The 24446-nt window shown below is 43.9% G+C and overlaps 1 protein-coding gene across 1 annotated transcript in view; it reads right to left on the reverse strand.

The window, feature by feature from the left end:
• Positions 1–24446, reverse strand: part of LOC124784992 (atrial natriuretic peptide-converting enzyme) — a 265876-nt gene that overhangs the window by 92406 nt on the left and 149024 nt on the right. The window contains exon 2 of the mRNA XM_047254143.1: positions 3649–3802. Within this exon, the coding sequence (XP_047110099.1) occupies positions 3649–3802 (154 nt within the window). The remainder of the gene's footprint in view (positions 1–3648; positions 3803–24446) is intronic.

Genomic DNA, 24446 nt, shown 5'->3' on the forward strand with positions numbered 1-24446 from the left:
AAACTACAAAGAACGAAACTCGTCTAGCTTGAAGGGGGAAACCAGATGGCGCTATGGTTGGCAAGCTAGATAGCCATAGGTCAAACGGATATAAACTGTGTTTTTTTTAAATAGGAACCCCCATTTTTACTACATATTCGTGCAGTACGTAAAGAAATATGAATGTTTTAGTTGGACCACTTTTTTCGCTTTGTGATAGATGGCGCTGCAATAGTCACAAACGTATAAGTACGTGGTATCACGTAAAATTCCGCCAGCGCCGACGATATTTGCTTCGTGATACATTACCCGTGTTAAAATGGACCATTTAGCAATTGCGGAAAAGGTTGATATCGTGTTGATGTATGGCTATTGTGATCAAAATGCCCAACGGGCGCGTGCTGTGTATGCTGTTCGGTATCCTGGACGACATCATCCAAGTGTCCGGACCGTTCGCCGGATAGTTACGTTATTTAAGGAAACAGGAAGTGTTCAACCACATGTGAAACGTCATCCACGACCTGCAACAAATGATGATCCCCAAGTAGGTGTTTTAGCTGCTGTCGCGGCTAATCCGCACATCAGTAGCAGATAAATTGCGCGAGAATCGGGAATCTCAAAAACGTCGGTGTTGATAATAACAGTGTTCTTCAGATAATGACATTAATGTGTGACATAATGTGGCTACAGCCTGTGGAACGAATGGAAGAAAATCATCTCCCTCTCACACATACTTTGTACTTTGTCACACGGATCTCTGACAGTGAAACTGAGACATGTACGTCGATAACTGATGAAAATGCCCTTTCCGAGTTGGAGTTAGTTACTGCAGTGGATCAGGAATTGCTTCATTATTCATTATGCAACAATAAATTAGCTGACAGCAAAAAATAACGGTAACTATGTAACAGCCACTACACTGCTGTAGGGCCTGCACGGTATTATCATTATTATACAGTGCGATTCACGGAGATACGCAAATATTTTAATATGTTATTCTACATCTAAAACTAAAGAAAAACGTTCATATGAACATAGGTCCGCAAATGTTTAGTTACGGAGTTGCCTGAATTTAGCAACTTCGCTAATATGAAGCCATCGAAGAACTGCACGAGGTCAAAGTAAAGCACAAGTTCCATTTATTTTGTTGTTATTGGTCTGGTGAATCTAATAAAACATGTCCCAGACATATATCTGCAGTAATTTTTCAGAACTCCGCAACGAAACATTTACGGACCTATGTTTATATAAACTTTTTCTTTAGTTTTATTGGTAGAATAACATATTAAAATATTTGCATATCTTCGTGAATCATTCTGTATATTTTATCCCTTCAATCCTTCTGCCAGAAAGAGCTACTGGCTCTGAAAGCGTGCACATTTCCACGTAATTGATACACGCATGTTGTTTACAGCATAAGACACAAAAACCAGTTCACTATGTTGGATTTCGTATTTTATCACTAGCGGGACGCTTGCCAAACGCCTAAGACTGCGTGATGTATTGTCGAAAATTTCGTACAGGACCCATTTATTCCTTCTTCCATTGTCTTATATGAGTATAATTTTTTAATATCAATCACTAAGCTGAAGGCCTACCACGTCTTTTAAAATTGTAACTGAAAGTTCAGTTGAAGTCTTGAACAAGTTTCACCCCGATCTTTATACAAATTGTGAAATATGGGATCCTGAAAAACGCTATCTGTCTCGGAAAATTAGTTACTGATATGGTAGGATCTTCGCAAGCCCAACTGGCTTTTTTCTGAACCATTTGTAAATAGCTTAGACTGATTACGTATACACGTTTCCTAAACAAAAATCAAACGTGTAATAAACTTTAAGTTATAAGTTCTGTTCGTTTGTACAAGGCAAATGTGCTGGCATATGTTATAGTTATCGCTTGAAAAACAGTGAGCTGTTGGTGGATCTGAAAATTATTAACTACTATTCCAAGTTGCTTCTTACGAACTGCGTTGTGGGGTCGTTACCTGATTTCGAAAAATACTACGAAAGACACCTGGAGCGTGCACTGCAAAGTAAATGGGCGTTCTACTTTTAAAATAAACCACACGGGAAAATGGAGCTAGGGTCCATGAGACCACCTAGTGTCAATATGAATGGACAAAGTCATGTGGCTGGATATGCACGAGAGGCATTCAATAAGTAGTGTAACATATTTTTTTCTGAAAACAGGTTGGTTTTATTCAGGATTCAAATAGTTCAAATGGTTCTGAGCACTATGGGACTTAACATCTGAGGTCATCAGTCCCCTAGAACTTAGAACTACTTACACCTAACTAACCTAAGGACATCACAAACATCCATGTCCGAGGCAGGATTCGAACCTGAGACCATAGCAGTCGCGCGGTTCCGGACTGAAGCGCCTAGAACCGCTCGGCCACACGGCCGGCTATTCAGGATTCCGATACACTATATTATTTCCTATTTTTTTTTTGCTGTAAACCCCCATTAACAGTATCTCTGTTCAGTGCGACGTCCTTACGCTCCTTACGCTATCTTACTGGGAGGACGTAATTACCCACATGGTACCCTCTACTGGTCGACGTCGAAGCCAACGTCTTGCTACATCAATAAACTCCCCATCATCCGCGTATTGCTTCGCGCGGAGTACATCTTTTGTTGCGCCAAACAGATGGAAGTGAGAAGTTGCGAGATACGGGCTGTAGGGTGGATGAGGAGTAACAGTCTAATGAAGTTTTGTGAGCTGCTCTCGGAAGCGCAGACTTGGTGAGGCCTTGCGTTGTCATGGAGAAGTAGTTCGTTCGATTTTCTGAGGGTAGCACGATGCACTTCAGAGTTGTTCGTTGCACCATGAAGGAGGACATCAAACAGAATAACCCCTTCAGAGTCCCAGAAGACGGTCGCCATGACTTTACCAGCTGAGGGTGCGGCTCTGAACCGTTTCTTCGGGAGGGAGGTAGTGAGGCGCATCTCCACGGATTGCCATCTCGTTTCCGGCACAAAGTGATGAAGCCAGTTTCATCACCTGTGAAGATGTTCGACAAAAAAATTGTCGGTATCAACCTCGTAACGTGGAAGGAACTCCGCACAGACAGTCCTTCGTTGTGGTCTTCTGTTAGGAGGTGAGGAACCCTGTGGGCACAGACCTCTGAGTACCCCAACTGGTGGACGAGTGTGTCAGTACTACCGACAGAGAGGTTCAGTTGAGCAGCGAGGTGTATGACTGATTTGTCGATCACCTCGAACGAGAGTGTCCACACGTTCCAACACTGCAGGAGTCACAGCTAGGTGCGGCCAGTCGGCACGCGGGAGGTCAGACAGCCTTGCGCGACCTTGTTTCGATAATGACAGCCTCGCCCAACGAACCACTGTGCCTTTGTTCGCTGCCAGGTCTCCAAAGACGTTCGGCAAGCGCCAATGAATATACGCGATGCTCTGGTTTTCTATCAGAGGAAACTCTCTGCTTGGACACACACTGCTACAAGCGCCATTTTGAAGACTACGTACAACGGTGCCACCTATCGGAACCTCGTGAAACTAAAAAGGCTGAAGTGAGAATATTTCCCGATGTTCCACAACGAAATCTGCATTTTTTCACCCGAAACTGGTCGAGAGAAAAGGAAAGTGTTGCACTAGTTATTGAATGCCTCTATGCCCCTCGCACATAGTGGATGACTGGAGTACTCACAGCCGAAGTAGACGGCGACGGCGGCGGCCAGCAGCAGCACCAGGAAGGCGGCGACAACGCAGCAGCCGCAGCGGTACTGCGAGCCCAGCTTGCGCGTGAACCGGATGTCGCTGTCCACCGACAGGATCGAGCTCGGCGTCTCCGACCGCGATACCTGCAAGCACAGAAAAGCAACTCCAGAACCTATTTTGATGTAAATTTACTTAAATATAAATAAAACATAAGATGAACATAAACAAAAACAAAACGAGGATAATGGAATGTAGTCGAATTAAGTGGGGTGATGCTGAGGGAATTAGATTAGGAAATGAGACACTTAAAGTAGAAAAGGATTTTTGCTATTTAGGGAGCAAAATAACTGATGATGGTCGAAGTAGAGAGGATATAATATGTAGACTGGCAATGGCAAAGAAAGCATTTCTGAAGAAGAGAAATTTGTTAACAGCGAGTATTGATTTAAGTGTCAGGAAGTCGTTTCTGAAAGTATTTGTATGGAGTGTAGCCATGTATGGAAGTGAAACGTGGACGATAAATAGTTTGGACAAGAAGAGAATAGAAACTTTCGAAATGTGGTGCTACAGAAGAATGCTGAAGATTAGATGAGTAGATCACATAACTAATGAGGAGGTATTGAATAGAATTGGGGAGAAGAGGAATTTGTGGCGCAACTTGACTAGAAGAATGGATCGGTTGGTAGGACATGTTCTGAGGCATCAAGGGATCACCAATTTAGTACTGGAGGGCAGCGTGGAGGGTAAAAATCGTAGAGGGAGAGCAAGAGATGAATACACTAAGCAGATTCACAGGGATGCAGGTTGCAGTGGGTACTGGGAGATGAAGAAGCTTTCACAAGATAGAGTAGCATGGAGAGCTACATCAAACCAGTCTCAGGACTGAAGACCACAACAGCAATACATAAAAACTCCCATAAAATTAGTTTATGGAGGACACAGAAAATCATAATGAATTCCAGAGTATAATGCAACGCTGAGGACAAAATTTCAGCAATCCTGGGTCTGAGATACTGTGGTGGTGTAAAGGAAGCTGGGGATTCCACAAGGCTCAGTTCTAGATCCACTGTTTTCCTTGTTACACACTGCCTGACAAATAAAAGTGAATCACCCAGAAGACACCGACGGATGTGAGTGTAGCTTCATTCATGTACACACTATCGGCGGATATGTAAATCGTTATACAGTTGCAATTCTCTGTGAGTGATAGAACGGCCACCAGAGTTCGTTAGTGATGTTCATGTTACGAAGTCTTGAAGCGTGTGTAAGAGGCACGAACAGCGTTTGATGTTAAGCGATTATTGTGAAAGACTCAGAGATGACATATTCTCGTATGAGACAGCATTATCAGCACCTGACAGGGCTTGAAATGGGCCTCATAATAAGTCTCCATTTCGCCAGCTGGTCGAATCATGCAATATCCAGATCTGTGGGGCATTCGCATGTAGTGAGCACCCGATGTTGGACAGCATGAGAATGTCAGGAGAAGCATACTCCTCGTCAAGGTTACGGTTGACCGCTTTTGACCACGAGGGAGGATCTCCGTATTGTTCACCAACCACATTGTAACCCATTTGCATATGCGCCGCCATCTGACAGCAAGTAATGGACTCCGTGCAACATTCTGCGTCATCCCGCACCACAGGTCAGAGACCAGCAGCAACTGAAATGGGGAGTTATCGTCTCATGAGGAGGTTTCCCGTTAACGGCACAACATAAACGGCTGCTTTTGGAGTGGTGCCCTGTCCAGGAAGCATGGACTACCGATGAACGGCGTTTCACTGCTCAGCTATGAATCACGGTTCTCCATTACCCAGGATGACCAGCGTTAGTGAGTTTGACAGCGACCTGGGCAGAGGTCCCATTTTTCCGATATTTTGGAGAGACACAGCGGTGTTATTCCTGGCGTCATGTTGCAAGGAGCCATCCGGTATGACTTCAGGTCACGGTTAATAGCAATTGAAGGACCTCTGACAGCACAATGGTACGTCACGGACGAAACTGAATCGTATTTCAGATCTGCCATGAGCTGCTAATGAAAAATGATCATCTTCAGCAATTGTAGCATTACGCCACAGAAAGAACGTCGTCACGCTCACCCCATGTGACGTTCGCTATCGAAGATTATCAACTTGGGGCGTGGAATAGTACATGATCATCTAAGCAGACGTTATTTGCTGCCAGCCCATTTGGCTAGCACTGGTTATCTGGCGTTCTTTCTTCCACAGTTCTTATAGACGGTGCATCTTACTGTCTGAGGATGTGGTATCATCTCATTTGGATATTAATGTACGATCGATGCATTATTTGCCATAAGAGAAGCAGAGATCCAGTCCCATGACCAGGTCTTAGCCGATCTTCGCTCCTGCGCACTTTTCCCTGTGGAGTGACATGAAGTTCTGAACTTAGAGCTGGAAAATATGATGGATGGTAGGTAACATCAGTGCTCGGTTTACAAAGTCTAATTGCCGCTTCATTTGAGCAAAAATGACGCATTGCTCTCGTGAATGATATACTTAATTAACACAAGTCCATAACATAATAAATGAAATCGAAAATTTTAAATTGTTAGGATTCAAGACAGCTGAAAAGCTTTCTTTCAAGTATCATGTTGAGTATTTTGAGTGGTAGTTGTAGTGTTCTGTTTTAATATAAGAATAGTCAACACGATCACTAGCACTGAAGTGCATTATCTTTTTTATCATTCTTACTTTTTAGATACTGTGAAAGTAACGGGGCTGAGAGAAAATAAATGGATGTAAATAATCTTGTATGAAGAAACATTAGAATATGTGCAAAGCTTTAAATACATAGAAAGCAAAACAGAAAGTTACTTAAAATGCAGCAAAGAAATTAAATCAAGTTAGCAATGGCGAAAGAGGCACTTCGTAAGCATGCGAGAGTTTTTTGCAGCAATATGGGAACAGGTTTGAGGAAAAGATTGATAAAATGTTTTGCTCGAAATGTTCAGCTGTAAGGCTGGGGCGGTTTTGAGACGTGGACGTAGAAAAGAATAAAAAAAAAAAAAAGGTTGAATGGATAGCGTGAAAATGAAGAGGTGCTGAGAAGAGTGGGAGAAGAGAGACAGTTGATAAGTGTAAAAAAAAGGAGGAAAAGTTATATAGGACACATGTTAAGCAGTAAGAAGGGTTTTATAAAACAGTCTTAAAAGGGTATGTAGAAGGGAAGAGGAGGCGAAGGAGAAAGAGGTTTCAGATGTGGAGACTGCTGGAGTTAGGCAATAACTAATTCAGCCACTGTTAACAACAACGTTTGCCATGAAGATGCTCAAGGATCAATGTCGCTCATGTGTCCAGACTGGAGGAAACCTGGAAGAGATACCAAATGCAATCGCACATTTTTCGTAGGTTTAATAATATAAGGTTTAAAAAAGGATATTGTTACTTCCACACTCCAGGTTTCCAGCTGTTCATGCTCCTATTTCAGTTAACCCGTCAGTTACAGGGAATAAGCAATACTGACCCTACGACTTCTCTTAGAAGATAGGTTAAGGAAAGGAAAACCCTACGTCTATAGCTGACACTGTTGACTGGAATACTCTCTTTAAAATTCTGGAGGTAGCAGGGATAACGTACAGGGAGCGAAAGGCTCGTTACAACTTATACAGAAACCAGATGGCAGTTATAAGGGTCGAGGGCATGAAAGGGAAGCAGTGACTAAGAAGGGAGTGAGACGTACTTGTAGCCTATCCTCGATGTTGTTCAATCTGTACATTGAACTAGCAGTAAAGGAAACAAAAGAAAAGTTTAAAGTCCAGGGAGAACAAATAAAATCTTTGAGGCCTGCCGATGATGGTGTTTCTGTCAGAGTCAGCAAAGAACAGGGAAGAGCAGTTGAACGGAGTGGACAGTATATTGAAAGGAAGGTATAAGACGAACATCAACGAAAGCAAAACATAGATAATGGAATGCAGTCGAATTAAAATCAGGTGACGCTGAGGGAGTTAGGTTAGTAAACGAGACACATAGAGTAGTAGATGAGTTTCACTGTTTGGGCAGCAAAATAACTGATGATAGCCGAAGTAGAGTGGATATAAAATGTAGACAGTCAATGGCAAGAAAAGAGTTTCCGAAGAAGAGAAATTTGTTAACATCAAATATAGATTTGTGTGTCAGGAAGCGTTTAAGTATTTCTATGGAGTGTAGCTATGTATGGAAGTGAAATATGGACAATAAACAATTAAGAAAAAACGAGAATAGAAGCTTTCGAAATGTGGTGCTACAGAAGAACGCTGGAGACTAGATGGTAGACCAAGTAACTTATGAGGAGGAAGTGAACGGAACTGGGGAGATAAGAAATTTGTGGCACAACTTGGCTAGAAGAAGGGATAGTCTGACAGGACACATTCTGAGTCATCAACGGATCACCAATTTAATACTGCAGGAAATTGTAGGGAACAAAAATCATAGATGGAGACCAAGAGATGAGCAAGTAGATTCAGGAGGATGTAGGTTGCAGTAGTTATTCGGAGATGAAGAGACTTGCACAGGATAGAGTACCATGGAGAGCTTTAAAAAACCAGGTTTCTGACTGAAGACCACAACAACAAAGCAACTTCCGCCTATGGAAAGGATTTGTTCGTAAAACTGACGAGTTAACTTTTTAATAGGGATAGATACATTGTCTGCAGTCGAAAAAGGCAATATTGAAATAAACGTTGCGACACCAGACTGCTTACTAAAAGCCTGCACTGCAGATAGAGATATTGCAGAAACCGCACTGTTGTTTGTATTAAGTCTCCAGACTTAGCTGAGAGGAGAGACAAAGTGATGCGCAGTTTACGCTGCGCAGAAGTTCCTCAGTATGTCGGCGCCTGGGAGGGGACATGCGGGGGCGAGATGCGTGGGCGGCAGGCGTCACCAGGGAAAGCGGATCTTCGTCTGCATCTGCATCTGGCCGACAGCGAGCTCTCTCCAGGCGCCCCCGCAATGGAAAATAATAAGCGACAGCTCGCAAAACCGGGCTAGAAGTCTCAGTGGACCAGAAGCGGACGTCTGCGGCCTGCGGCGTGAAAGGTAGGGCCAGTGCAGCTGACGACGCGCAAAAAGACGTGCAAGAAGGCACCCGCAGCTGGTCCACTTTCTGCACAGCGAGTGCGGCGAAGTGCGTCAGCTCTCGCTCGCACTACGTCTATGGTACGTTCGGATACTTCTTACTAATTTTCTCTGTCAGTACTTTCACAGCGCCTTTGCTCTCGTTACGTAAATTGCAGCTGCAGGTGTACGCCTTTGAGACAACAGGGCTTTTTATATGTACCTCTGTGGTTGTAGAAGACGGCATACATAAAACAGACACATATGAGTGGACAGAGCACCTATCCAAGCTGTATGTGCTCAACCTGGGCGCCGTTTATGACGAGACAGACATCAACACGTCGCTGAAGTCGCTGACACGAGTTGTCCGGGAAGGCGCCACATCATCCCACTTTGGAAATTTGTTTATTGGCTTGCCTGTCTGCATACGTGAACTAATTCGACGAGACAATACGGAGTCAATGATGTGTATACATGTTCTGAATCACCTTCCCCCTTAGGAAACTGCGCGTTCTATTTTATGATATGTCATCTGTTTTGTCCTCTTTGTCTCAGTTTTTCTCTCAAAGTGCATTGCAATGGTTTCGCTCATCCCTAATGTTTCGCCAGCAATGTGTCATGTTCGGCACATAAAGTCACAGTAGTGGCAGTTTGTACGAGGCGTCCCCCAGGGTTCGGTGTTAGTTCTTATACTCTCTTCACTGTATGTATAATATGTTATCAGGTTTGTCCTACTGCAAGTAGCACATGTACGCTGATGGCCTCCATTTATATCTAAGTGCAAAACCTGTAAAACCGAAGAAAACTATCAATAATCTGAGAACCGACCTGTGTGCACTACAAACTGGTCTCAGAAATAGGGTCAAAGCTCATCCTGTCCAAAACCCAGGCAGTACTGGTGGGTCATTCTAGGCTCATTAGCCAGAAATATCGGGAACCCCTAGCGTCTTTAACCCTAAACGGGACAAATATCAACTTATCCCCTTCAGCAAAGAGTCTAGGGGTAACAATAGATGAAAATCTAAATTGTACTGAGCACATATCCGCAGTGTGCAGGAAGGCATCAGCATCTCTCCATGACCTACAAAAATATAAAAAGCTTGAGCTGAAAAAGGTAGCCTTCTCTGGAAAGCTCAAGGTGTCGTCTGAAACTGGTTATGAACGCCTGTGTTCATTACATCTGTGATGTTCGACTTCTTGATCACATTTCACCACTGTATCCACAGCTATCCTGACTGTGCGCAGACAAGCGCATAGATTTCCAGACCCTCTGTCTTCTTACTGTCTTATCAAGAAACACTGTCTCTCATGTATCTCCTCGACCTTAAAGCTCTTACCTGAACAACACAGCAGAAACGCCCGGGAACATCAGTGCAAAATCCTTTCTGTCTCACTCCATCGTTGAGCCACTTTCTCGAAATCCTCAGTAGCAAGAACACGACTTTGGAATAACCTCACGCATTATGTTGGAGGACTGAACACCATTTCCACCTTCAGAAGACCATTGTACTTGTATGCACTCATTACACTTTTAAATCTTCCTTTCCAGTCCTCGTAATTTCCCAGTATTTTTAGCTGGTGCAGTCTCCTCAAATTGCTTTTCTCCAGCGCTCGTTATATCAGAAAACATTCTTTCTTTTACACTTATAACTGGAATTATTGTCACTATAGGTGGCAGCAGCTGCAGTAGTACAAGTGTGTCACTATTTACTTTATAAGTTCATAGTCAGTATTATTTACTCACATACTCACACTTCAGGCACTCAAATCATTTTCTGTATGCGTGAAACCCTGCTCCGATGTAAGAGGGGGCCCGATGGCTCTAATCAGATCAGGTTAAATAAATATTCGCTACCTGTTATTTCTCTGTATGTCTTATAGTTATCGTGTATTCTCCTAAAACTCCAGACTCCAGAGGTGCATAGGAATAACCCTGTATTTTGTGAAGATGGTGCCTCGCAGGCCGTAAGTATTTGACAAAGTCGTAGTTCCACCGCTAAGAGGTGATAATAAATATCTGTTGTAATAAGGAAGTATTCCTAGCAGCTCTCAGGGATGGAACTATGACTTTTTTTATAAACATTTTAAGGCATATTGAACCCACGAGGATCAATGCAAATAATTTACATACCCCATCAATCCAAAAAGTTACGAGACCGATTAATACAAAACAGGGCAACGTTAGGATTGTGGTTTTAATGGTACAAGTGTTCTTAATATCCAGCCCGCCCCCCACATGACTGCAATGCACAGAACGTTCATGAAACTTTTAGAAAAGTTCTTCTTTGGGATGTTGTACACCTTGAGCTTCAGACTGGCTTGAATGCTGGTTTCGTCGTCAAAGGATTGGACCTTCATTTGAATTTCTGCGATTTGTCGTTCTGTGGTATGTTCGTATTGATAACACCAATTTTTTTACGTGTTTTGGATTTCAATTAAGTTGCGTCAGGGGTCCAAGTGTTGTTCTCGTTCGAGAGTCAAGATGTGCAGCATAAACTTTGCGCGCACGTTTCTTTTCTTCAAAAAGTTCTGGAGAATGCCATAAATATTTGATTTTGAGATGCTCCTCTACTTCGATTTGTGACACAACAACGTTGACATGCTAAGTTTACACGCCCACTAATTGACACGGCCTATTCGCACCTGACTGGTTGAATGCACATCTGTTTACGGTTGCTAGTTCAAGCAGCGCCTGAAATTACCGCGGTGACGTCGCCTGTATGCCAGGAATGAAATGAGTATAGTAACTTTTTGGACTGATGCCGTATATTAATGTATGATGCAGCAGGATGTAATGCCAGAAGAATGAATGTGAGACAGTCATATATTGTCCATGGAGATTATGTAATTGTTTGACTCTACTCCTTTGTTTCGTATTTCTTTTTAAACCTGTTACGTCACAATCACAAGAGCATTTCACAATGTCGTAATCGTTTACAACTAGCCTGAGATCATATTCAGACTACAGGAACTTGCTGCGAGCAGTTGATGAGATGTTTCCACTGTGTTGTCAACAATACCTGACTAACGCTGACAAATCAATGGGACCATCATTGCTTGCTGTGGTATCACGTATTGATACCATACCACAGGCCTCATAGCAACGGAATTGCAAGTTTCCGTCTGACGCCGACAGTGGTCGCGTGGCATATGGTGGACCCCATAGTGTGTGTCCGCTAGCCACGCCTCCAGCGGCTCTGCAGTATGGCCGGCCTCTGCCGCCGCGACATAGGACGGATGGCGGCAGCCGCTCATCCTCACCTCTACGACACCCTCGTTAGTGCTTAGTTCCACGAGCCTCTTCCCAGTTGACCCTGTGATAGCCGCGCTCTGTTTCTTGCTGCATTATTTGTAATGAGTCTCCATATGCTTGGAGAAATACGGGGTGTTCAAAAAGTCTCTCCGCAGTGCCGTATGATTGTTAGCCGCTCGTGCCGTATGTCGCAGTGAATATACCGAAATGAAACTCAGTGAAATACAAGTTTTAATTTACTGAATATTCATTTTTACTTACAAATTTTCACATTAAATGTTATAATTGTCATCCCTGTTGTTGAACACTCAATTCAATTCGTCTAATCATGTTTCCAAACACAAGCTGTGATATTTCTTCTGTACAGATGCAGTGAAAGTGGATATTGGTGTTTTCAATTCATCGATGGATTTTGGACGGTTTTTATAGACAGTTGCTTTCGTTGCACCCCAGAAGAAGAAGTCAGGCGGTGTGGAGGCCCAAGTCCCTGTGAAATTATGCGATCACCAAAAACATCAGCAACACTGAGTGTCATTGAAACGCGAGCTGTTTGCGCGGTTGCACCATCTTGTTGAAAATAACTGTTTGGTATTTCACTTAACACAAGTTCTTCTATGAATGGGTACAGAATATCACTGCAGTATCGTTGTGCGTTTATTGTTTCGTTGAAAAATATGGGACCCACAATCCGACGTGTAGAAATTGCAATCCAAACTCCTATTTTCACAGAATGAAGTGGTTCCTCATGAATACACAATGGATTTTCAGTACTCCACATACGAGAATTTCATGTACCCGGATAAATGAAACCACGCCTCATCAGTGAAAAACGTTTCATTAAGAATATCCCTTCCATTTTGTTGAACGAAATTTTTGAACAATTGGCAATAATGCAGTATCTTGCCATGATCAGTATTTTTCAGTTCTTGCGCGACTGTTACTTTGCATGGGAAAAGTTCTAATTTTTTCCTTACAGCTGTGTGGGCCGTTCCGACACTAACATCATTTCCTGGGCGTTTTCTTACTGACTTGTTCGGACTCATGGACATTTTATCGGAAATATCGAGTAGTTTATCCTCAGAAACAAACGCCAGGACGACCAATTCTCGGTGCATCTGTCACTGAACCCGTATTTCGAAATTTGTTAATCAAATCTCGCACAGTATCGCGATGTACGACTGTTGTCGCCGGGAAAACTGAATTAAATGTTTGACGAACTGAAACTGTGTATTTACCGCCAACTTTGAAGACTGCGGAGAGACTTTTTGAACAACCCGTACAAGTTAAGTAAATCTTCTGTTTATTGTGTTAACTTGTTCGCTAATCACTTCCACTCCTGTCCAGCTTCCCTACGACGACAGTTGCCGGACCAGTCTGCAGTCAAGCTCTCCTTACCTTTATGTAGAATGTTGTGCACAACATTAACCGGAAGATGATTGCTGGGTGATCGAAGTGAGTTCCGTTGTTCGGTACAGCACCATTTCAGTTACAAAACGGAGTAAAGTAAGGCAAACTTTAACCCAGAGTTTGGATTGAACACCATCGTATCTTTTGAAGAAACTGTATGTTTGTTAAAGACGCTATCAAAAATGGCCCTGAGCACTATGGGACTTAACAGCGGAGGTCATCAGTCCCCTAGAACTTAGAACTACTTAAACCTAACCAACCAAAGGACATCACACATATCCATGCCCGAGGCAGGATTCGAACCTGCAACCGTAGCGGTCGCGCGGTACCAGACTGAAGCGCCTAGAACCGCTCGGTCGCTCCGGCCAGCAAAGACGCATCCCTACACTATCTAAACTAAGGTGCAATAATAAGAAACAAACCCAAGGAGAGAAGTCTTGCATTGAAAACAAGCAATATATCTCCGCTATTGTTCAGGCTCTGCACTGAAGAAGCCATGGCTGAAAGAAAAGAAAGTTTCGGGAGTGTGATTAGCATCCGTTGTGAAAGAATATCAACGAAAATTTTTGTAATGACATTGGTATCCTCGGAGAAAGTGAGGAGGATCTACTGTATCTGTTGAATGGAAAGATCTAGTGAGCACAGAATGTGGTCTGAGAATAAACAAAAGAAAAACGAAGGTAAAGAGGAGTAGCAGAAACCAGATTACCGATGAACACAACATAAAAATTGAGGACCAAGTAGCCTGAAAAGTTAAGGAATCCTCCTACCTTTGAAGTGAAACAACACGTCGGACGATGCAGCCCGAATTTATCAAGAGACCAGAACAGGCAAAGAGAGCATTGTTTGTTTGGAAACGAACGCTAGTATATAACTTAGGTCTTAATTCGAGGAAAAAGCCTAGAATGGACCACAACATTGTGTTTTACTACAGCGTGGGTTCCCAGAAAACCATAGAAGAAGAGAGCCTTAGAAAGAAGCTGAAAATGACATTAACTGATAAAACAAGAAATGAGATGTTCTAAAGAAGCGACGAGGAAAGGAACGTGTGGAAAACACTGAGCAGAAGAAGGAACAGGGTGGTAGGACATCCGTTGACCCTTTCACTACCATTGGAATTTAAGCGCTCCATGGTAGGTTCTCACAGAACCAGTGAGAGTTAGCTGTGTATTGTTGCTGTATATCAATGTCCCACTGGTGAAGGGAAGCCTGTTAATGGTTTGCACAAGTCCTATAATTACAGATTGAACCTGTAGGTTGTGCTTCTTGGAACTGCTTTGTTAATCCTGTCTACAGTACTGTCGCATTGAATTAGTTCGCGCCTGCAAATAGGCAACCCCATTAACAGATATGTAATGCGGGCTGTTATCGCTCCTTCCCGGGCAATTCGTGTCAGTGAATTACATTCACGTATTGAATGCTGAGGAAGCAAAAGCCATTGCAGACTCGACTGAAAAGAGAATGCGCAACTGACAACGGGCAAAAATGGCTGTCCCGCACTAGTTTCTGCATCTGAGGAAAGAGGAAGAAATCGTTGGGTTCCGTGTCAAGAGAGTACGTAGGAGTGAAGCAGAACTTGACAGATGAGCTGATTCGCTGTCGTGGAGCAAACATACGCTCTTGGACAACTTCCCACGACACTTCATCCTGGACACTTCTTTCAACCTCGTCCGGAGATTCTGTAGTAACTCTAGTGAAGGTGTGGCCCTTTGTGAGGACGATCTGTTAGCACCACACCATGGTAGTGCCTGAACCATTCAGTATCACCTTGCCCAATGAAGATTGTGCCTTTGCCCCTTTCGGCGGAGGCGAATCCACAGCTTGCCTTGCTGTGCCTCTTCGATGCTAATTAGTATGGTCGCAACACTAGCGACAGCCATTCTGAAATGAAGCAATACGTTTCTATTCGGTGATGAATAGTAATAAGCAAACATTACTCAAAGTTTCTGTTGGTCATTGAAACCATTCAGACCACTTCATACGATGCTGCGAACCTGCAACCCAAGTCAAACGTACTACAAAAAAAAGCTGCCATACCTTAGTCACGCCACTACTCAACCTACTTTCGTGAACAGCCGTGTATGTTCTTTTCCAGCAAACCTGTTCTCCGTAATAACCTCCCTCCGATCACGTAGCGCCGGCGTTTTTCAATTAAGACGCTGTATGAGTGCAGTTGCCATTCCAAAGTGCGCTCATTAATCCACTCTGTTCTGTGTGACTTGGCAACCATGATGGATTTCCAGGAAAAATCATAAAGCAACTTACAACCCTTAGCTATTTGCGTTGCGAGTTCTATTGTTTTCTTCTGTACATTGCGAATTTATAAAGTTCATTCAGTTACGAGTGAACAGTGTTGGACATGGTTCTTTATACCTAGGGGTAGATTTATAGTATAACTATCTGACAAACCCGGTATTGCCCGGATATTCACTTTGCAAATTTTCTATTAGAAACAAAAACAAAAAATGAGCTATGTTTTTAGAGTAAAACCGAAAAAATTTCAGTTCCATGTATTCATGAAAATACCTCTGAAATTACGAAACAGTCGTACGAAGAAATATGCAAAATATACAAATATATAAGTACAACGTCCTGGACAGTTTCAGTACACTGAGCGCATCTGCTTCGCGTCTCTGCAACGCGGTTTTGTGAACTTCTCTGCGGTAACGCCTCTTGATGGCTCTATAAACGGCTATTATTTTCGCCTATAGCCTCTTGCGCTTCACAGTTGAAAGCTGTCGAAAGCGCTGCTACGCGTCAGGAATTTCCTTGACTCGACAGTATGAGTGTCTTATGAGTAAAGAATAAGCTTGTTAAAACTTCATGTATGATGCGGCAGTTTTTCATGCATCTCAGTGTTTACGACACCGTATCATTGGACCTATGTGGCGTGCAATGATATACACTCCTGGAAATTGAAATAAGAACACCGTGAATTCATTGTCCCAGGAAGGGGAAACTTTATTGACACATTCCTGGGGTCAGATACATCACATGATCACACTGACAGAACCACAGGCACATAGACACAGGCAACAGAGCATGCACAATGTCGGCACTAGTACAGTGTATATCCACCTTTCGCAGCAATGCAGGCTGCTATTCTCCCATGGAGACGATCGTAGAGATGCTGGATGTAGTCCTGTGGAACGGCTTGCCATACCATTTCCACCTGGCGCCTCAGCTGGACCAGCGTTCGTGCTGGAAGTGCAGACCGCGTGAGACGACGCTTCATCCAGTCCCAAACATGCTCAATGGGGGACAGATCCGGAGATCTTGCTGGCCAGGGTAGTTGACTTACACCTTCTAGAGCACGTTGGGTGGCACGGGATACATGCGGACGTGCATTGTCCTGTTGGAACAGCAAGTTCCCTTGCCGGTCTAGGAATGGTAGAACGATGGGTTCGATGACGGTTTGGATGTACCGTGCGCTATTCAGTGTCCCCTCGACGATCACCAGTGGTGTACGGCCAGTGTAGGAGATCGCTCCCCACACCATGATGCCGGGTGTTGGCCCTGTGTGCCTCGGTCGTATGCAGTCCTGATTGTGGCGCTCACCTGCACGGCGCCAAACACGCATACGACCATCATTGGCACCAAGGCAGAAGCGACTCTCATCGCTGAAGACGACACGTCTCCATTCGTCCCTCCATTCACGCCTGTCGCGACACCACTGGAGGCGGGCTGCACGATGTTGGGGCGTGAGCAGAAGACGGCCTAACGGTGTGCGGGACCGTAGCCCAGCTTCATGGAGACGGTTGCGAATGGTCCTCGCCGATACCCCAGGAGCAACAGTGTCCCTAATTTGCTGGGAAGTGGCGGTGCGGTCCCCTACGGCACTGCGTAGGATCCTACGGTCTTGGCGTGCATCCGTGCGTCGCTGCGGTCCGGTCCCAGGTCGACGGGCACGTGCACCTTCCGCCGACCAATGGCGACAACATCGATGTACTGTGGAGACCTCACGCCCCACGTGTTGAGCAATTCGGCGGTACGTCCACCCGGCCTCCCGCATGCCCACTATACGCCCTCGCTCAAAGTCCGTCAACTGCACATACGGTTCAGGTCCACGCTATCGCGGCATGCTACCAGTGTTAAAGACTGCGATGGTGCTCCGTATGCCACGGCAAACTGGCTGACACTGACGGCGGCGGTGCACAAATGCTGCGCAGCTAGCGCCATTCGACGGCCAACACCGCGGTTCCTGGTGTGTCCGCTGTGCCGTGCGTGTGATCATTGCTTGTACAGCCCTCTCGCAGTGTCCGGAGCAAGTATGGTGGGTCTGACACACCGGTGTCAATGTGTTCTTTTTTCCATTTCCAGGAGTGTATTTGTGAAGGTACATTCAGCAGCGTATGTGGATACTGTCTGCGAAATATGTTGTGAAAATAGTTAGTATCAAAGCAGTAATAAATGTAAAAGTCATGCACGATGTGGGAGTTTTCCACATATCTCAGTGTATACGGCATTACATTTCCTGATATAAGTGCCACGCAGTGATATAATTTTGTAGGCACGTTCAGCGACGTGTATGAATACTGCCTACAAAATGTATTGCGAATGGAGTTTGTGTCAAATAAATAATAAATGTAAGCGTCATGCGTGGTATGGCAATTTTTCACGCATCTTATTGTTTATGACATCGGACTCTTGAACTATGGTAGGTAGGTGGTTCTTTCCCCCCGCAGCATTTGTTGCCTGACAGTAAGGAATTTGTGTAGCAAGTTTGGTTGCAATCGATCCAGTGTTTTAAGGGGACGTGTGGAACACACACGTACCCACATCCATTTTTATAACTTGTACGGATTCAGTTAAACAGACCCAAAAAAAAAAAAAAAACAACATAGTCGGCCTCTGTAGCTGAAGGGTCAGCCAACCGACTGCCATGCGGGGAATCCAGGTATTTCCCGGTACTGCCAGAGATTTTTCCTCAGTGGGACGACTGAAACGATGCCTGCTCAACATCGTGATGCCAGTATTATTGAGGAGCTTCTTGAATGATAAGTAGGTCTGCCAACCCGACAGTGGCCGGGAGAGCTATGTGCTGAACCCCCCCCCCCCCTTCCGTACCTCGATGATGCCACGCCATGCCAGAGGATGATATGGCGTTCGGTAGGGCCAGATTACTCCGTCTGTGGCCAGAACGGCGGTGCTTACCTTTTTTCGACAGATAACATCGGACGCCTTTTAAGCGTGACAACAATGAGAAACGAACTTGGTTAATAATAAGACTAATCGATTTCTTCATTTTGCTACAGCCAGGAAAATACCGTCCTTGTACTTCTGCTCTCTACCGTCATGATATTCATAGAGTCCACTCATTTGAACAGTATGGCCAAAGAAACCCGCCCGGTTAGCCGTATGGTCTAACGTACGGCTTTCCGGATTGGGAAGGAGCCCCTGGTCCCCGGCACGTTTCCGCCCAGCGGACTTGTGTCGAGGTCCGGTGAGCTGGCTAGTCTAGTCTGTGGATGGTTTTTAGGCGGTTTTCCATCTGCCTCGGCAAATGCGGGCTGGTTCCCCTTACTCCGCCTCAGCTACACTATATCGGCGATTGTTGCGCAAACGAGTTCTCCACGTACGCATACACCACCATTACTCTACCTCGCAAGCACAGGGCTTACACTAGTCTGGTGTGAGACGTTCACTGGGGGGGGGGGGGGGAGGGGGACCTGGTGCCGAACCGCTCAATAACCCTGAAAGAGTGGTTCGGTGTGGGGCGGCGGAGGGATGAAGTGGGCTGCGGTAGTCGTCGTGGGGTTGTGAACCGCGGCGGCTGCGGCAAGGACGGAGCCTCTCCGTCGTTTCTAGGCTCCCGGTTAAAATACAATAAAATGGCCAAATAATGTCACAATGTTTACTTTAAGCTTTAAGCTGATTCTTATCTTGCCGCTTTACTCTGTATTTGACTCCATTTAATTTACAAAAAAAAAAAAAAAAAAAAAAAAAAAATGACGAACGATAGTACTCTCACGATGAGAAGATACTCAGTACAACCTCGGTGCAGAATGTCAACTACTTTACGATGTTTTATTCAACACGGAAAGGAAGTAGGAAGGATAAAGGGTGTTAAGTTAGGTCGACATGGAGCCATCAGGCTGCGGTCACGGTCGCTCCGATATACGTGGAATCCGCCGACGACCGACATCGGCCAAAAATCAATACTCCACCATGTGCGCGGTTACACTATAGCCGACCTTACAGACCGAACATACAGACTTCGGACGACAATCGGTGGGATTCAAATCAGTTTATTTTCTTCGGTAAAATCGACCGACGTTCTCGCACACGATATATGGTGCGTGAGAAACTGATAAGATTAGTCCGAGTGAGTTTGTGGCATCCTGAGGATGAAAATATCATAATCGGGATATAATTCGGAATCCATTGAATGAAGTTGCAGGTTCATTCGGAACATCAAATAGGCAAAATCTTTGTTGGAAATTTTAGCCATAGATTATAACCTCAAAAAATAATTTGTTCAAGCGAAAAGTCTGGCGTATCTTATATGCTTATAGCTACTTTACTGGATCTTTTTTGTGGTAGGCTGTAATTAGTTGTCTACAAATTATTGTTACTGCTTACTTGCGTTTTAAGCCAGTAGGATAATAATTCTGTTAATATGAAGTCGCTTTCAGAGCATCTTATGGTAACTTTATGCTTGTCTTTCACTGGTGCACCAAATGACAGAAATTGAAGGTCAATTGACGTGTGTCTGCACAACTTTAAATCAATAAGCAAAGCAGAATGTTAATAACTTGCCTTTCAAGATCAACACAAATTATCTCAAGTATATAACAGAACGTTTCCGGCTGGTCGCGCTGGAGGTTCGAGTCCTCCCTCGGGCATGGATGTGTGTTTGTCCTTAGGATAATTTAGGTTAAGTAGTGTGTAAGCTTAGGGACTGATGACCTTAGCAGTTAAGTCCCATAAGATTTAACATACACTTTTTATAACAAAACGTTTCTCCCGTCATCTCATATATTCGTAAAACTTCTCTGGTTATTCCAGTAACTGAGGATAGAGTGCATAGCACTCACCAAGTTCTTTACGAGGGAGGAAAGCTCATTCACATGCATTCGGCGTCTCTATAATAGCAGAAGCTGCTATGCAAATGAAACGAAATGGCTCTGAGGCACTATGGGACTTAACATCGGAGGTCATCAGTCCCCTAGAACGTAGAACTACTTCAACGTAACTAACCTAAGGACATCACACACAACCATGCCCGAGGCAGCGGTCGCGCGGTTCCGGACTGTAGCGCCTAGAACCGTTCGGCCACTCCGGCCGGCGCTGCTATGCAACAATCGTATCCAAGCACAGAAGCGTCATGATATCCACCCCACCTCAAGAGGTTAAAATCTAGCCTACCTCATACGTAGAATAGATTCTAACCTAATCTACCCTAACCTTCTTGATCCTGTCAAAAACTGAGGAAGGAAATCGGACGCACTATGGCCACGCTGTCGGCCGACAGTGCCTAACAACCGTTGTCGGTGCCCCAGAGGTCGCCCGCTGGTATCGGCCGATAGGTTGGTCATGGTGCGTGCGATCTCCTTCGCCAGTTTTTGGAGTGTTCCAGGAGGTTAGGTTTGGTTAGTATATGTTATACATATGAAGTAAGTTAGATTTTAACGGATACCGCGACGCCTCTTGGAGACTTGCAGGCGAGTGCTAAAACAGGACTTTTTTTTTAAATTAAAAACATGCCGGATGCATGCAAATGAGCTTTATCTGTCTCGAAAAGAATGTGGCGTGTACTGTATACTCAACCCTCAATTACTGGTATTACCAGACAAATTTTACGAATGTTTGAGATGAAGGCGAAAAACGCCATGCCACAAAAATTAAAAACTGTTTAGCTTTCTGACGCCACTTTCCTTCTCCTACCATCCATTGGCGTCAGAAGCGGCCGCACGTATGAAGCTAACATGCTGTAATTAATGTTTTTCACATATTTTATACGTGTGCAATACGAAAATATGTAGTTTCAATGCTACATCATATTAAGGATCTCTCCAAAATACGTTCTTACGAGCACAGTTTTTTTATGCTGCAGCGTAGGATGTGTATAATGGTGCTACCAATGAGGTTATGAGCATACAATGCTTAAGTAAATGATGTATGGATAAAAGTAAATGATGTATGAATAAAATTTGTATGTGAGTAAGGAAGTATTATTTAATCAATGAAAGGTTGATTTGCAGTTTCGCAGCAACTCACTTTATTCTAAAAACAGTGAAAAGTAATGCAATACCAGCAATATATTTAGAAAATCAAATTCTAGTAGTGGAAACTTCACTGCCCTTTGAACACTTGCCCAGTGGATTTGAGAAAGGAAGTAACATGGTTTCATATTTCGTAGTATGTGGGATGCAAAAATGAAAAAATCAGCTTTTAAATAAGTCGTTACAGCATCGTAAATAACATCCAAAAACATATAAAAACGTTGAAATTGTACTTTTCAGAATGTAAATAGGCCTAAATATTGGAAAGATATAATCGCCACTTGTCAAACATCGAGGAATGTATTCCAGTTTTATTTGAGACAGAACTACATCTTTAATGTGAGTATATGATTTTTGAATAGAGTTCGAATCGCACCTCTATAAAACTCGAACTTAGCTTTCGTTATCCGAAAATTTTTCCGTTATAGGTCTTTGGGTTTACACATTCGAGATGATTCGTGGTGACCTTGGAAAGCAAGATTACAAACGTTCTGCTTTACTGAGTTTATTTGCAGTTGTGCAGACATATGTCATTTAACCTTCAATGACCGGCATTCAGTATAAATGTGAAAGACGAACATATAGTTTAGAATAAGATACTCTGAGCACGAGAAGCACTGATAAGTGGAAACAGATTCACCACGTTTGCAAACCACTTCACGTAACAGAAACAGAATCACACCCTACTACCCTCAAAATGCGAGTAAGCAGTAATAATAATTTGTAGACAGTTATTGTTCAACTACCACAACCCAAAGAAGATCCATAACAGTAACTCTAAATGTAAGTTACACCATCCTTCCACAAGTTATTTTTTTCAGGTCATAATTTACACTTACATTTTCCGATAAAGATTTTGTCTGCTTGTGGTTTCCAATAAACCTGCAATTTCAATCTTAGCAGTAAATAAAAGATATAGCTGTTACTTTTTCGCGAAAAATAAAATAGTTTAAATGGCTCTGAGCACTATGGGACTTAACTACTGTGGTCATCAGTCCCCTAGAACTTAGAACTACTTAAACCTAACTAACCTAAGGACATCACACACATCCATGCCCGAGGCAGGATTCGAACCTGCGACCGTAGGGGTCGCGCGGTTCCAGACTGATGCACCTAGAACCGCTCGGCCACTCCGGCCGGCGGATACCACAAAGACCAACTTCGAATAAACTGATAAGTTTCTCACAGTCCATGTTTCGCGTAGTGTCGGTCGATATGGCCGAAGAAAACTAACTGATTTGAATTTTACCAACAGTCGTCCGAAATCTGTACGTTTGGGCGATGAGATCGGTTACATTGTGACCGCACAGGTAGTGGCGTACTGATTTGAAAATATCGGCCGTCTTCGGTCGATGTCGGTCATCGGCGGAATCCACCCATATTGGTGCTACTGTGAACGCAGCCTTAGAGGCAGAGCCAGATGTAGAAAGAAGTCATGGGCTAAGGAAGCCCACAAGCCCGCTTCACCCGTAATGATTTCGTCAAAATCACATGGGATTGAAGTGTCTTCTCCTCGAATATACATTCCTCAGCCACAGCGATAGATACACAACCACAAATGTCACCCACAGAATTACAATCGAAAATCAATTTTTTCAGCTCTTAGTTTTTTTTTTTTTTGGGTCAGGAAACCCTTGGAACTCGTTAAAGACAGAGCAAAAGTATTCGTTGAATACTGAAAAGGATGATGCAAGGTATTGGATGTAATATTGTCAGAGGAACCACCTTGGAATTCACCTGGAGTAATTTAGAGGAATTAGAAGTGCCGGGAGGGACGGGTCATGATTTGCTTTGTGTTGCTAGTGGTTACGAGCCGAGCGCGTTACACCAGCGCGACGACGTTCGATTACACACTTCACGTTTGCAAAGGAACGCACACATGGCGTGGTGACGCAAGAGCGGAGCAGCATACGGCAGACGAGCGGACTTTTGCTCTCGTCGCACACGGAGAACTTAGTGAAAGCTACGGAGATTCTTCTTGGGTCTGCGAGAGGCGGTGAGCCTCATGACGAAGCAGATTTCACTAGCAAACAGGCGCACTCCGTATACATAGCTTTTGGACGGTCAATTTGGAGTTTAGCTAATGAGCAAATATAAGGGTGACTCACCTGTCCCTACCGATGACATTTTATGGAACTCACAATTCCGTATCTGGCCTTCAAAAACCACGCAGCATATTTTCATTTTCTCTTGCTCACTACATTCTAACTATTAGTCCTACAGGAAATATGAATAGGATTTTTTTATACGAAGTTTAAGGTAATTAAATTTTGTATTGTGATTCGTTTTCTCTAGAAGGCGTAGTTTTCGAGTTATTCAAGAAAAAGCACACAAGTGACCTTCAGACGCACGGTCATCCCGCCACTCAGTCCCCGTCGATCAGGATATCTTGAATGTTGTTATGGCACTCTCGCCTACCACTGTACAAAAATTTGTGACTGCACGGATTATTTCGCACACTGGATCTTGGGGTATCTTCATTGACTGGTTTCATTACGTCACAGGCATAGTCAGCCACTTACAAACTGTAAAACTGATGTTTGTGTGAATTTTACCTAACAATTTTGTGAATTTAATAGCATATCTAAAACGGGCTTTTAATGCGAAGTCCACTCAAAAACTGAGAGTTTCTAGTCGAGCAGTGGAGAGACACGTGTCGGGAGCTACCGCGAAAAGGGAAAACGAATAAATGAATCTGCGTCCAAGCAGAGTGGGAGACGCAATGCCGACAGTAGTGAAAATGAAATAGAGGTGAATAAGCCATGTAACCAGGCGAATGAGTGCTAGATGGACTAACAATAAGAGAGTTGTCTGCTGGATTCTAGAAGGTAAGAGTAGGCCAAATTGG

This window comes from Schistocerca piceifrons, chromosome 1, assembly GCF_021461385.2.
Source record: "Schistocerca piceifrons isolate TAMUIC-IGC-003096 chromosome 1, iqSchPice1.1, whole genome shotgun sequence".
Classification (NCBI taxonomy): domain Eukaryota; kingdom Metazoa; phylum Arthropoda; class Insecta; order Orthoptera; family Acrididae; genus Schistocerca; species Schistocerca piceifrons.